The sequence below is a fragment of the Stomoxys calcitrans genome, chromosome 3 (genome assembly GCF_963082655.1).
Source record: "Stomoxys calcitrans chromosome 3, idStoCalc2.1, whole genome shotgun sequence".
NCBI lineage: Eukaryota > Metazoa > Arthropoda > Insecta > Diptera > Muscidae > Stomoxys > Stomoxys calcitrans.
Window position 1 is genome coordinate 79,307,619 of NC_081554.1, and position 14,297 is coordinate 79,321,915.

General features: G+C 39.8%; 2 protein-coding genes across 2 annotated transcripts in view; one reads left to right on the top strand and one right to left on the bottom strand.

Moving 5' to 3' along the window:
• The first annotated feature begins 251 nt into the window (after positions 1-251).
• Positions 252-1,444, top strand: LOC106082732 (uncharacterized). The gene is made up of 2 exons (XM_013245435.2): positions 252-470; positions 587-1,444. The coding sequence occupies exons 1-2, from the start codon at positions 419-421 to the stop codon at positions 979-981; spliced, it is 447 nt and encodes a 148-aa protein (XP_013100889.1). The 5' UTR covers positions 252-418; the 3' UTR covers positions 982-1,444.
• A 2,099-nt stretch (positions 1,445-3,543) lies between these two features.
• Positions 3,544-14,297, bottom strand: part of LOC106082728 (novel acetylcholine receptor chaperone) — a 29,495-nt gene continuing 18,741 nt past the window's right edge. The window contains exons 2-4 of the mRNA XM_013245430.2: positions 12,879-13,017; positions 12,662-12,813; positions 3,544-3,850 (exon numbers count right to left, since the gene is read on the bottom strand). Of these exons, the coding sequence (XP_013100884.1) occupies positions 3,782-3,850; positions 12,662-12,813; positions 12,879-13,017 (360 nt within the window). The 3' untranslated portion in view covers positions 3,544-3,781. The remainder of the gene's footprint in view (positions 3,851-12,661; positions 12,814-12,878; positions 13,018-14,297) is intronic.

Sequence of the window (14,297 nt, forward strand, 5' to 3'; positions counted from 1 at the left end):
AATAAAGTACGCGAACGACTTCCAGTAAAAATTTTTGCAAATTTGCACAAATTTTTTAGTTCCCGAACACACCTATTGTTTCGCCATACAAGTCACCTAACCTCTTATTATTGAATAGCTTTGCACTGCACTACATTAGTATTAAAATAAAACACAGCGTTTATCGTATATATCTTCGTCGTGTAAATGCCCCATTAACTATTTGTGTATGTTGTGCACAACAACGGCCTTTTACGGTCGATAGTAGCGTTTGACACCTATCACGCAGTCGACAGAGAACAACAAACAACAAATTTTAGGGCGGGTCAAATATTTTTATTGGTTGCCTTTTCTATTTTAATTTAAATTGTTTCCAATTTGTTTTCAAATATTTTGCGCTCAGTACCAATTGTTTGATAAGAAGTTGAGCCGTGGTGCAATGGAACGTTGGGTTTTAAATACAATCATAGCTCTGTGCTTGATACAAACAGGTATAAAATGCTGATACGAGTCTATGGCAAACAGAACAACAACAACAATAAAAACATGAAGAATGCTGGTGATGCACTATGAGTGAACCTAATAATTTTTGTTTTTGACTTTTTAGTGCTTGCTATTAAATGCTGGGAGTGCCGATCAGACAGTGATCCCAAATGTGGCGATCCCTTTGACAACAGCACATTGGTTATTACGGATTGCAATCAGGTATCTAATTTGGAGCACTTACCCGGGGTGCGGCCAACCATGTGTCGCAAGATTCGACAAAAGGCCCATGGTGAATGGCGCTACTTTCGCAGCTGTGCCTTCATTGGAGAACCTGGTATTGGTGGTGACGAGCGCTACTGTTTAATGCGCACCGGCAGCTACAATATTTTTATGGAGTTCTGTACTTGCAACAGCAAGGATGGCTGCAATGGAGCAGGTTTACTAAGTGGAAACCAGGTAGCTATAGCGGTGACAACAGTACTAGTTTCAACAGTGGCATGGTTTCTAAGGAATTAGGGAAGCCCATTAAAGTACAAAGTGTAACAAAGATTAAAATTATCATATAAAGCAAGCATACATAAATAAGTATAGCCAATTAGTGCCTTCCATATTGAATCGAATACGCTATAATCTCTGCTCAATTCTCAAAATCTCTATAAAAATTTTCTAATTTTATTTTACATACGATATTTTTTATATGCTTAAAATACTTAAATGACAAGCATTGCCGTCCACTATTATTTCATTAAAATTTCTATTATGTCAGTGTTTTGTATTTGAATTTCACATCGATTCCTAGTTGTTTTGGCTACTAGATTCCAAAAATGCTCTATGTCATTTTAGTTTGTTTGAAAGAAATTTAAATGCAGAATCTGCTGCATAATTTTGTTGTTTTTTTACAAACACCAAATTTTATCTATTTTACAATTTAAGCGACATAAAGTTTTACATATTTTTATATACACATTCCACTACTAACAATCCATTACATATTTTTTATGTAAAACCGAATAAAGATTTATACTATTTATAAATGTCCCCGCTCTGTTTGTTTTATGTGAATTGACTTAAACTCGTGTCTGCTAGCAGTACTATCCTAACTTATTGATGAACTTAAGAAGACTTCAGGGATTAATTTGCAAGATTTCCCAGATTGTAAAATAATTGTATTGCCAAGATGGAAAACATGGGCTACTGAAGAAGCAGACATGGTCACATAAACCAGACATAATATCATCCTTATCAAGGCAATGTCATAGTTATCATTATCCACGTATCGTCGCTAATTTAAACTTAATCCAACTTTATATGGAACATCCTCCCTGCGTCAATTGTTGCACCAGGTTATTGTGTTCTATCTTTCATCTGCTTGATTCTGTTGAGTGGCCAAATCCAGGAACTGTGCGACTGTGATGGGGTGCGTCCACAAGGATCCGGTTCTGAGTCGTGTGGGTCCGGCTGGCCAGTTAAACAGATGATGTGTATCGTGTGTTCCCTGGTTACAATCGGGACATACATCTTGCACGTCAGCATCAATCCTTGTTGTTGTTGCAGTTTTTTGTGTTCTATCTTTCGTCTGTTTGATTCTGTTGAGTGTCTAGACCCAAGAACTCTGCGACTAAGATGGGGCGCGTTCACAGGGATCTAGGTCTGAGTCGAGTGGGTCTGGCTGGGCATTTAAACAGGTGACTTGTATCGTGCGGTCCCTGGTTACAATTGGGACATACATAGACTTTTGTGGTCGGCATCAATCCTTGCTCTGTAGGAGTTTAGGCGGCTGCATCTGCCGGAACGTAATTGCCGGTGGAGGTCAATTTCTTCGGGTGCAATGGGAGGCGGTCGTTCTCCAAGTACTGCATTCACCCGGTAGCTATTTACCGCATCTGCTACCGTGTCTGCATGAATGTTGTCTACACGCTGAACCTCACGCTCTAGATCATGTAGATCTACCTTAAGGTTTCTGGGCGGTGGATATCTATCCACAAGATGATGATTTGGATGGTCTCTGCGATAACAGCCCAAAAGGTATTGGTTAGACAGCATGTAGTTATGTCTTCGCAGTGGTAGGATCTTAGTCTCCTGATGGAGGTGATCCACATGAGAACTGTGGAGACAGCCCGTCGCAATTCGGAAGGCGGCATTTTGACAGATCTGAATATTATTCCACTGCGTGTCACAAAGTTGACGAGACCACACTGGCCCTGCATTACTTACCACAGACCGGCCAGACCATTGCTTTGTACGTGGTCAACAAGGTTATCTTATATCTAAAGAACAAGTTTGGACTTTCTCTGGGCCATTACTAACCTATTCTTCCTCGATCGGTCGTCTATGATTTCACTGATCGTTGATTAAAATTTCCCTAGGATTAGCAGCAATTGCGCTAATGCGAATAATTTCACAACCTTCCTTGTTGAGTTTATTTAGGAATTAATTTATCACGAGATTCTAGAGAATAGGTTTGACCAAGCCTCTATGAAGCGTTCCTCCTTTGCCCGCCCAAGTTCGCGTTGTTAATGCTCATATATACTTATTTCCATATTTTTCCATGAACATTCCACTAAGGAACTGGGGATACTACTCTCATATCAAAAAGGGCAGTCCTATATCAGTTTTGGCGCTCAGTGATATGGGACCTTCTTAATAATGCTGAGTGCGGACGTGCCGCATAGCGACAACACTTATTATAGAAGTTTTAACAGGGCTGGATACCTTACAAATTTTGTTGTTTTAGCAGTTCGTTGTACACCGAGGCGGCAACCCTTGCCGATGAAGGATTCCATAGGGTCAACCCGGTACGTACAACCGGCTGCCATGGGATTGACCTTACAAATGTCGCCAGCATTTGCCGGGATTTGAATCCAGGTGTTTGGTGTCATAGGCGGACATCCTAACCTCTGCGCCACGGTGGCCTCCGCGTAGGTATTGCCACTATATACCAGATTATTTGTCCATTGGAAGGTTTTAGGGTGAAAATTAAAACTTAGTCTTTAAAGAAAAATTTATTAAATTTTTTTCTCAAAATTGAATTTTTCCGAATTTTACAACTCTTAGACAAAGTAAATAAAAAAACACTAGTTATTTTATTTTATTATTTATTTCGGTTTAAGTGCTCAATGAGTTGTCATTTTCGCTTCGGCTATTTCTGTTAAAATTTGATGACACTGTGAATAATTGTACGAACTGCTTTTATATCCTTTCGAAATTGAGCGCCTTAATTCATGAAAATTCGAGATATTTGTGATGACGAAACCAATGGTAGGGTGGCACCAAAAATGTAGCGTTTAAAATCTATTGCTTTTTTCTTAAGACAACTTCAATCCTGTTTAACTCCATTCGTTTGCGCTTGCGCCATGGCAATTTGTTCAGCTTCCTTGCGACTTGTCTGTAAAAGAGAGAGAGAGTGGGTGATAATGGGAGAGCAATTAGTATAAAAAGTTTTTTTTTTTATAATATAATGTTTATATTATTCGTTATTTTATATTACAAATGCAACCTGGCACGGGATAGCTGTGAACACTACACAGGCTGGAACATTGAGCTCCAATTTGTGTGGTGTTCATTGCTACGAGAAGCTTAGCTGGTATTAGTGACCCAGTTGATGGCCAAGTATTTAGGCCTGGCATTAGTGACATTCTGTCTGGCCATATTCGCCTGGTTTTAGGAGACTTTAATGAGCATCAAGTTACATGGACCTCTTCCCTAGGTAACGACCAGCGGGGCATAGCATTGGCAGAACAGATTGAAAGATGCCCGTTCTGTATGGTGAATGAGGATGCCCCCATTAGAATTTCGAGAAGGTGCAGCAGCTCGCCATCCATTTCCATTGCATCCCCTGACCTCCTATGTCACGTATTCTGGCAAATCGTCATTTCTTTGGTATCAGACCACCTCCCCATCGACCGACCACTCGACTTTATAATCTCTAAAAACCGGAAGTTTATCAATCAATAAAAGGCCGATTGGGACGGCTTCCGAGACTACACCAATCGCCGCTTCAGTGAACTGACACCCCCCAAAAATGTGCTAGTTGCCGCGAGGAAATTCCGAGAAATCATTAACGCAGCAGCCGTTCGCTTTATACCAACCGGTCGAATACCCCAGGTGCGGCGAAATTTGTGGCTGAAACACTTGGAGCAATGTAACTTAGGAACCTGTTAGGGAAGCTGTGGTCTACTGTTAAGTCACTCTAGAACCCCAGTAGACGAGAAGACAGGACCTCAGTCACTTTTGGCGACATAACTGTTCCTGATCCGAAGAGATGCGCCAGGTTGTTCAACCGTCAAATTATTGTGCTGTCACTCTCGGGTCAGGGCTAGGAGGAGAGCCATTCGTCGTATATGTGGTCTCCGAGTCGAAAGACAGCCATCTCAATTTACCGTGGACGAAGTTACGTATGTCATCTGTAAACTGTTCGCGAAGAATCTGGAGTTGAGTATCTTACTCTGTTCTCAACCTATCTTTGAACACTCTTATAGTTCCCAAAGTCATGAAAATGGGCAGATTGATACCGCTACTGAAGCCTGGAAAGGACCCAAGTTTGGGGTAATCATACAGACCGATTTCTCTTCTCTCACCAGTAGCCAACACACTTGAGGGAATACTTCTCCCGAGAATCAGCATCGATTTCGAAGACTGCATAGAACAACAACTGATTTGCATGCCATCACCATACACATTTGCCGTGGCTTCAATCAGCTCAGGCCATTTGATGCGACGGTCCTCGTGGCACTGGACCTATCGAAGGCATTCGACACGGTCAGTCATGCCAAATTATTTGAGAACATCGCTAACACGTCCCTCCAGCCAGGTCTGAAACGCTGGGTCGCGAATTATCTGTGTGGTCGCCAGTCATTTGTGGAATATACATGCTGTCTAAGCAATACCTTTTGGGCTCTTATCGCAGAGAGCATCCAAATCATCTACATGATCTAGACCATGAGGTTCAGCGTTATAAGAGAGAACCTCAAGATTAAGCGGCATATTAAGCAAGACTAAACAGCACTCATGCAGGCACGGTGGCAGATGCGGTAAATGGCTACCGTGTGAATTTAGTCCTTGGAGAACGACCGCCTCCCATTGCACCTGAAGAATTTGACCTTCCCTGGCAAACCAGAGTAGTTCTGGCTCAATTACGTTCCTTCAGATGCAGCCGCCTCAACTCCTATAGAGCAAGGATTGATGCTGACGTGCAAGATGTATGTCCCGATTGTAACCAGGGACCACACGATACACGTCACCTGTTTAACTGCCCAGCCAGACCTGCTCGACTCAGACCCAGATCCCTGTGGACGCACCTCATCTTAGTCGCAGAGTTCCTGGGTCTTGACACTCAACAGAATCAAACAGACGAAAGATAGAACACAACAAACTGCTACAACAACAACGCAGTCCGAGTTAGGAGCGGGGAGGACAAATGCGCACATGTGTCCCTTTGGAATAGTGAAACGTTCGGTAGGACGGCGAAAATCCTATGGAGAGATCCAGATCGTGGGAGGATAAGGCTATTACTGGAAGAAAGTAGGAAGGAGGTCAGTAAAGCTTTCGGTATCATAACGGGACACATAGGATTACGAGATGTCATATGCAAATTCTGTGCGGCAATAATATAGCTTTCTTCCTTTTGGGTGTTACAAACAAATGCACTAAGTTATAATACCCTGTACCACAGTGATAGCGTGGAGCATTGTTAGAGGTCAAGTGTAAGGGAGCCAGCCCAACCCTAAAACCTAAAATTTCATTTAAATCCCATATTATACCAATCGGTGAATATTCTCCTTTCTGGCAATTTTTGGAAATCGGGCGGGACCCCAAACCCTTGTCCCCAAAATTTTAATTATTTCCCTTAAGTTCTGGCTGTTGTAACGACATTGGCACTAGTAGATAGGTAGCAATATGTCACATACCGTCATATAAGAATTGTTCCATGATAGCATTCTAGTTGTCGAAACAATTGTGCACCATTGATCAGCACATTTCATCAAATTCTGAATGACAGTAATAAAATGTTTACATAGACTAATGATAATTCTTCAAATCGACTTAGATATAACATCATCCTCAGAGATTTGAAACATCAATTTATACGTACATACGGTACACAGATATTTATATGATGCGTATTTCTTTTTTATCTCTTGATTGACACCCACACGCAATGTGGTGCTTTTGACATTGAGGCAGGTACTATGTTCGCTTTAAGTATTTAAAACCAATATTTTTTCGCCATTACTACACTACACAAATGAACAATTTTAATAAAATGTTTTCATAAGTAATGGAATGGAATGCCTTACTGAATGAAATCAGCAAGTTTTTTCACTTTAAAATCTATTACCTTAAAAAAAGAAATGTGCGAAAAATGTCGCGAAAGCGAACATAGTACCCGCCTTTATGCATACAAAAATCAAGGAAATTCGTTTGCCTGCCGCAACAGTCTTGTGACCACAATGCGGAAATCTTTTAATTCTTTTCTAATCTTATTGGCTATATTGAGTTTGTAGTGATTTTTGAAACCCCTTTGAGGTTTTTTGAACGTGAAACATTTATGAAACATTGTATGATGATCTTTTGCTAAGCTTCTGATAACTGTTCTGCTTAAATTTATATTTGGAGATCAACCCTAGGCCTTGGCCAAAAGCCATAGGCCAACTCACAGTGGGAGAAAATCAAAAAAATCTAGTAAAAAATATGCAGTGTAAGAACGGGTAAAAATATCTCTTTGAAATTTGTATTAGTTAGAGCCGATCGTGTGCAAAATTTTAAGGCCCAAGATGGTCCGGGCGCCTCATGGCAGGGTCCTAAATTTGGTCACCTCGACATTTCGAAAAATTGTTCGGGCTGTAAAATCATCATTTATTTCTAGTCAGATTTTCATATTTCATCATTCATTTCTATTCCGATTTTCAAATTTCTTTTTTTGCTGGATAGTGCTCAAAAATCCCTACAAAAAAGTTCACTTGAGGTATACAATATCTCCACCGGTTTCGGGGATATACGAGTTTTGAAAAATTGAAAATACTTTTGAAATTTTAGCCGAGATTGGGTTCGTTTTTATACCCTCCACCATAAGATGGGGGTATACTAATTTCGTCATTCTGTTTGTAACTACTCGAAATATTGGTCTGAGACCCCATAAAGCATATATATTCTTGATCGTCGTGACATTTTATGTCGATCTAGCCATGTCCGTCCGTCTGTCGAAAGCACGCTAACTTCCGAAGGAGTAAAGCTAGCCGCTTGAAATTTTGCACAAATACTTCTTATTAGTGTAGGTCGGTTGGTATTGTAAATGGGCCATATCGGTCCATGTTTTGATATAGCTGTCATATAAACCGATCTTGGGTCTTGACTTCTTGAGCCTCTAGAGTGCGCAATTCTTATCCGATTTGAATGAAATTTTGCACGACGTGTTTTCTTATGATATCCAACAACAGTGCCAAGTATGGTTCAAATCGGTCCATAACCTGATATAGCTGCCATATAAACCGATCTTGGGTCTTGACTTCTTGAGCCTCTAGAGTGTGCAATTCTTATCCGATTGAAATGAAATTTTGTACGACGGATTCTCTCATGACCATCAACATACGTGTTTATTATGGTCTGAATCAATCTATAGCCCGATACAGCACCCATATAAATCGATCTCTTTATTTTACTTCTTGAGCCCCCAAAGGGTGCAATTCTTATTCGAATTGGCTGACATTTTACACAGGTCTCCAACATATAATTTAATAGTGGTCCAAACCGGACCATATCTTGATATCGCTCTAATAGCAGATTTGCTCTGCTATTATCCCGTTTTGCCTAAGAAGAGATGCCGGGAAAAAAACTCGACAAATGCGATCCATGGTGGAGGGTATATAAGATTCGGCCCGGCCGAACTTAGCACGCCTTTACTTGTTTTTTTTTTTTTTTTCAATTTGCGAATGCAATTATGGTTCGATTATGATTTTTATGCATGATTTGGATTTGTGGCAAAATTTACAACGACTTTGTAGCAACAATAAAATCACAGCTTTAACTATTACAAATTTCAAAGAGATATCTCTACCCGTTCTCTCTATGCATATTTTTTTCGATTTTCTCCCACTGTGCAACGTTTGAATATGCTTCAGTGGTGTGCTCTGCTAGCAACCAGTGTTATATAAACAATATCGAACCCGTTCAGACATAGTTCCTTTAAATCTCCCGCCTGATCACTTGAAACTGATAGATGTGCCATCACTTGATCCTTGGTCCCTGTTTTTTTATCAGTTCTGTACTTTACTTCTTAAATACTTTTGTATTTAAATCCCATATCGTACCGAACGGTCTATATACCCGTATCGGCGGAGGGTTTTTGGATTGGGGCGTTTCCCCTAAATTCTGAATTCCAAATTAAATATCTGATTGGGTTACTGTTGAGGTACAAAAAAAAAAGTCCCATAAATCGATCTCGCAATCTCTGATATATCTTGGATATACCTGAAAGTGTGGTCCGTTCGAAGTCGTACCCAAAAAAAGTTTCGAGGTTTGCCCTGCTGTCCTAATAGCCAACTTGGATTTTCCCATCCATGCTACCATTGATTTAAATAGTAGGCATTTCGGCCTTCACTGCTAAACGATGCGTATTGTGCCATCCTCAGAGAAGGCGTTAAGCTCCTTCTTAAACTCCAACACCATTCGTGACCTTAACGTCCTGGTTGTTTTTGCCCTTATGGCCAGTTTACTGTCCGCAAAGAAGTTCACACTCAACGTCCTTGCGTTAGCACCACACCACCTCACGCATTCCGTGATCGCCCGGATCTCCGCCTGCAGGACCTTATTATGTGTAGAAAACTTGAACGTCAATCTTATATATAAAAATAAATTTGTGTTTGTTTGTTAGTTTGTATGTTTGTGTGTTCCTTATAGACTCAGAAACGGCTGAACCGATGTCCTTGAAATTTTCACAGATGGTGCATAATGACCCCGTGGTGAAAATAGGGTACTACATTTTTTGATATCTGAAAGGGGGCGGACCCTCCCCCTTACCCTAATTTTCAGAAACGCCAGATCTCGGAGATGGGTGGTGCGATTTAAGCGAAATTTTGTGTGCTCTCATATAGTACCATATGGGGTACCTATGGGGGCTTCCCCACCCTAAAACCTACCAAACATATATTTAGACTAATCGCGACAATATGGGACTCAAATGAAAGGTATTTATGATAAGAAAACGTATCTGATATCCAGTTTTCGGACCAAGTTCTAGGGGGACCACCCCAAGCCCCAAAACACCCCTAAATCGGACATATTTGCCGACCATGTCAATGTGGAGTTTAAATGAAAGGAATTAGGGGGTAAAGCAATAATTGATACCCATTTTCGGGACCAATTTTTTGGGGGGTCTACCCCTTTCCCAAAATACCCCACAAACAGCAATTTTTTAGTGACCATTGCAATATGGGGCTCAAATAAAGGTATTTGGGAGTAGAATACGAATTTGATATCTAAATGTAGGACCATATATTTAGGGTATCACCTCTTTCCTAAAACACCCCCAAAGGAAAAAAACTTTTTCGACCATGGCTATATGTGGCTCAAATGAAAAGTATTTAAGATTAGAAAACGAATTTGATAACCTATTTTGGGGCCATGTGTTTGGGGGACGCCTCATGCTATAAACTCCTCTTAAGCCAATGCCAATATGGGGTTTAAATAAATGGTATTTGAGAGAAGAGCACGATGCTGACATTCTTCGGGGCCAAGTATCTGGGGGACCACCTCTTCCTCGAAAACACCACTAAATCAGGCATCATGAGAATATCGGGCTGAAATGAAGTATTTTAAGAATGGAGTACACCTTACATCCAAACTTTAATCCGTAGACCAATAAAGATCATGTGGGATTCAGATAAAGGCACTTATATTGTTAAACTGTTAGTCAAGTTTGCATGGTATTTCATTTAAGATCTTTAATTGTCGAAAATAAATATTCCAAGGAAACTTGTGTTCCATATAAAGTAAAAGAAGGCGCAGCGGAGCGGGCCCGGGTCAGCTAGTATTCAATAAAATAGTATAATAAAAACTTAAGTTTTGCTGCAGACCAATGGACTGACAACCTCTCTTCAGTTCTTGTCAACTTTCAATTCGTCTGTGAGCCGAAATCTTCTAGCATCAATCCCTGTACTCATTTCGATTTGAAAGCTTTTCAAGGTTTCCTATACCATAAAATCCGCAATTAGGTTAAGTTAGTTTTAAGTGACAGTCTGTCATCAAACTCATTAAGACGTTTTCTTCCATTGTGATATAACAGGAACAGGAGAAGAAAGATACCTTCTAGTTCCTACCGTTGGACCATCGAAATCGCTTTAAAAGCGAATGCACACATTTGCTAAATCAGACAGGTTCTCAAAGAAATTAGAACCTATTGTGGGACTCCTTCTGACTGCCAGTGCGGGACACATACACAGCAGGTGTTCTATAGTATCTTCTTCCTCGACGTCCTCACAGCTTCGGAAAAGTCGTTACTGGCAAACTTCAGTCTGTCAGCACGTTTTCCGATCAGACAGTGACCTGTCATGACGGACACAATGATTGAGGCGTCCCTTCTAGCCAGCGGCAGCAAAGTGGTACACCTCTTCAAGTCTAGACCAGGCCACATAATTTTGGAAAGCCCACAACACCCCCTTGGTGATTATTTTTCACCCGCTGCCCATCGGATATGATCCTGCAAATTTAGCTTACATGTCGCTAGAGGCATACCCACAAACTCAAGTTCCTTTGGAATGTGTAAGGCTGTTCCTGGTCAAGCAACCTCGTCCGCTCTATAATTCCCAGGGATATATCTGTGGCCCAGGCGGTTTCTGAATTCAGAAATACGTTCTCCAGGGATTTGATAGCTGCCTGACAGCCTGAGAAGAAGTTTTTCCCTATAGTCGTTATGACATTACATCTTGGCCAATCCACCACTTCTATAAATACAAGGATTTCCGCTTGATACACACTACAACGGTGGGATAATCTTTTCGATACGACCAGTTTTTGCTCATCAGAGTACACCTCAAATCCCACCTGGTCGTCTAGTTTGAAAACATCCGTTTAGAAATCTATGCAACTTCTATTACCAGGAACATCGTAGTTCCAATGAATTCTATCAGGAATAGTGGGAACAGGAATAGCAATGTGTAATCCACACTGCCTCGAATATCGGGCATTGTATCAAGGATAACACAGCGTCCGCAGGCGCAGCATGATCAAAGGCGAAGCTTCCTTATCGTCACAGCAGTAGTCGCAGCTATTTGTCTAGCCACGATGCACAGTGGGGTATTTGGCATTCAAAATGGACCAAACATTTTTTTATTGGCCCAGGAATGAAATATTTTAAAACTGGATTAAATCGGTGCAGTTTAAGATGTAGCTCCCTTTTATATTTTTCATCCAATTTGTGCTTTTATACTTGTGGTAGCCTCATTTTTTATCAAATTTGGTAAAAGATGTATTGTTTGATGTCTCATGATTTAGATCAAGCTCCCATATATATTTTTCATCGAATATGCGCTTTTATGGCTGCAGTACCCACAATTTATGTCCGATCATTACCAAATTTGATAAAAGATGTACTATTTGATGTCCCAATACGTCGGCCGAATTTCATCAAAATTGGTTTATCTTTAGATATGGCACCTATATATATATTTTCTCAATTTTCAATTTTCTCAGACTCAATATTTATCCGATTTGGCTGAAAATTGGAACAAGACGTGTGTTATGACTTTCAACATTAATGACAAGTATGATCCGAATCGGGCTATAAACAGATATAGCCCCCATATAAACCGATCCCCTGGTTTGACTTCTTGAGTCCTTAGAAGCCTCAATTTTCTTATGATTTGGATTCGTTCGACCTCTTTTATAATTTCAACAACGCGAACATGGCAAGGGGTCTAATTTTATAGCCCAGTCCCACAGGGAAAATGCTTATCTACACCTCTTTAAAGAAAATTTTTACCAGATCAGCTTGTTTGTCCAATAGCACACATCAAGTAAAAGTTATTGATTTGGAACTTTTTGGCATTACCGAATAGTTTTTGGAATTGAACATGGTAAGGAAAGGTTTTAGTGCCAGTCTACAGTTAGAATTTTTCGTCCATAGTTATGCCATAGCTTTAATTGAACATATCTCTATTGAATATTCATATTATTGTTCCATAAAATATAATTTAATATTTACCTGATACCAGACAACTAAACGTCCTCCTAGCATGAATGTAAAGACCAACGCTGGTCCGGAACGTTCGAAAGGATCGCTAACCATCCAATGTTGATAAATGCCCAAAAGCATTAGGACTAAAAGGGTAATGTTGGCAGCATTCTTAACTTTATCTGCAAAAAAGAGAAATATTTTATTGTTTGAAAAATAGCGACAATCAATCACAAGTAATGCTTACGGTACGGAATAAGGGCCATGGCCAAACCACATACAATTTCCAGGACACCAACGGAACGTCGATACCATTTGGAAGGAATTTTAATACCAAAAAGTGCTGTCAATGGAAAAACTTTGGCATACTTCACGTATTCTGTGCGCTACAATAAAAAACAGACAAATAAAATTTAATCACTTGGAGGATTTATGGAATTTATTTTAAAACCCTGGAAAATTCTATTTTTTTTTACGCAAATATGTTAGTAATCCGTGGCATGTCTACGGGTTTGATTTAGCGAAAAAAGAGTACCATCATAAACTTCGCAAAGACCATGATTTGTTTTATTATTTTTATAGACCATCGGTGCGTATGATTACTATTTTTTAATAATGCCCACATTCGCCATTCGCCACCTTGGTCGCGCATTACCTGGCAACAAATTATTTGCAAAACAAATTGTCAAATAATGGCAGTTATGTGGCATATCTTTTTCCACAGAACCATAAACTCTTTTTCCACAGAATCTCCCCCACCCCCCCCAAAAAAACCCCGAACTGGACTCTTTTACCGCTTTGGGCAATATGGGTACCAAATTTTTTTTTTTTTTTTTTAATTCATTTTTTATTAATGCTTTCTATCTTAGTATAGATATTTACATTATTATCGACATTATTTTGTATATTATAATTACTAATGGTGCCAACCCAGTGGTTGGCCCACGTATAAAATTTATTTATGCATCATTAAAGTGGAGTTAAAAATTTACAGTAGGTCTTGCGGTGCTTTTCTTTTGAGCCGCTTAAATGTTTCAGTGTTCCTCATCAGGTTTGTTGCTAGTGGGTTTGGATGTTGTTGAATTCTCAATTTATAATTTTGGAGTTGTGACAATACTTCTTCCTGGACAGTTTTTATATTTAATTCCTCGTGTAGTCGCTTATTAGTTATGTAGTATGGTGCACCTGCAATTTTGCGTAATGTTTTTGATTGTAGTTGCTGTAGTAGTTTGATTGTTGTATGTGAAGCGGTTCCCCATAGCTGGATACCGTATGTCCAGATTGGTTTTATAATGCATTTGTATATAAGTATCTTATTTTCTAAGGATAACTTGGAAATTGGTCCAATCAGAAAATTCATTTTTTGTAGTTGTATATCACAAGCTTTTCTTTTTATTTTTATGTGCGTTTTCCAAGTTAGTTTCTTGTCCAAGTATAGTCCCAGATATTTCGCCTCATTCGCCTGCGGGAGTTGGACTTCATTCATTTGAACTGGAGGGCAGTTTCCGTGGTTAAGTGTGAATGTTACGTGTATAGACTTAGTTTCATTTGGTTTTATACGCCAGTGTTTCAGCCACTCGCACAAAGTATTTAGGTAGGTTTGAAGCATATTGCTTGCTATTTGTGGATTTTTATTAACAGCTAGCACAGCGGTGTCATCAGCGAA